At 30.7% G+C, this 912-nt stretch overlaps 1 protein-coding gene across 1 annotated transcript; it reads left to right on the top strand.

Annotated features, from left to right (window-relative positions):
• Window positions 1-43: 43 nt before the first annotated feature.
• LOC115236898 lies at window positions 44-722 on the top strand (the record flags this gene model as incomplete). Its single annotated transcript, XM_029809661.1, has 1 exon — window positions 44-722. A coding segment is annotated over one exon (679 nt), but the record flags the coding sequence as incomplete, so codon positions are not given.
• Between the last annotated feature and the right edge of the window lie 190 nt (window positions 723-912).

Here is a 912-nt window from a genome sequence, read left to right as displayed (position 1 = left end):
AAAATAAAAAAACTACTCCACAGATTCCAATCGAAGATGGAAGCAAGGAGCACGGCAAGAATAATAGCGACGAAAATAAAATAACCACTCCTCAGATTCCAACAGAAAATTATCCAGGAATCGAAAAAGAATCAAATGAATCTGTTTCAGAGTGTACTGCTCCTGGTTTTTTTCCAAATCTCAATGATTGTACAATGTTTTATAAATGCGTTGAGATGGAATCGAGAATATTGAAAAAGTTTGATTTTGTTTGTCCTCAACGAACTGTATGGGATCAAGACAAAACAATTTGTAATTTTCCATCGGCTGTGGAACATTTATCATGTAAGAACAAGGATGATGATGTATCCAAGAAAGATGAAGAAAGCAATGAGAATGGAAAACTAATTACCACTGACTTCCCAACATCTACTGAACTTCCGACAGGGTCAACCATTCCTACTGAATTACCTTGTCCTATCGGACATTTGACAGGAGATCAAATGGTCTTAGTTTGTCCAACTGGTTTCCGACGTCATCCAAGATATTGTAATCTTTTCTATCAATGTACAACAACAAATAATATTGATGCTAAAGTTGTTGTATTCATTTGCCCAGAAGGCAGAATTTTTGATGATAAAAAGATACAATGTGTGAACAAAGAAAGCTTCCATAAAATTCTCTATTCACATATCAATTGTAAGAGTTTTGATTCATCTACTACAGATATGTCAAAAACACTCGTAAGTATCAAATAATTATATAAACATATTGTTTTATATGACTAACTTATATATTTATATACATATATTTATTGCTTAAGATATTTTGTTAGATATTATATCGTCATCTATTCTAACCGTGAACTTTAATTATTATTGAAACTTTTAAAAATATTTATTATGTTTTTATACATGTTTTATTCATTATACA

The sequence above is a fragment of the Formica exsecta genome, unplaced genomic scaffold, assembly GCF_003651465.1.
Source record: "Formica exsecta isolate Colony F162 unplaced genomic scaffold, ASM365146v1 C16361327, whole genome shotgun sequence".
In the NCBI taxonomy this organism is placed as follows: Eukaryota; Metazoa; Arthropoda; class Insecta; order Hymenoptera; family Formicidae; genus Formica; species Formica exsecta.
This window is presented reverse-complemented; position numbering and strand designations above follow the sequence as displayed.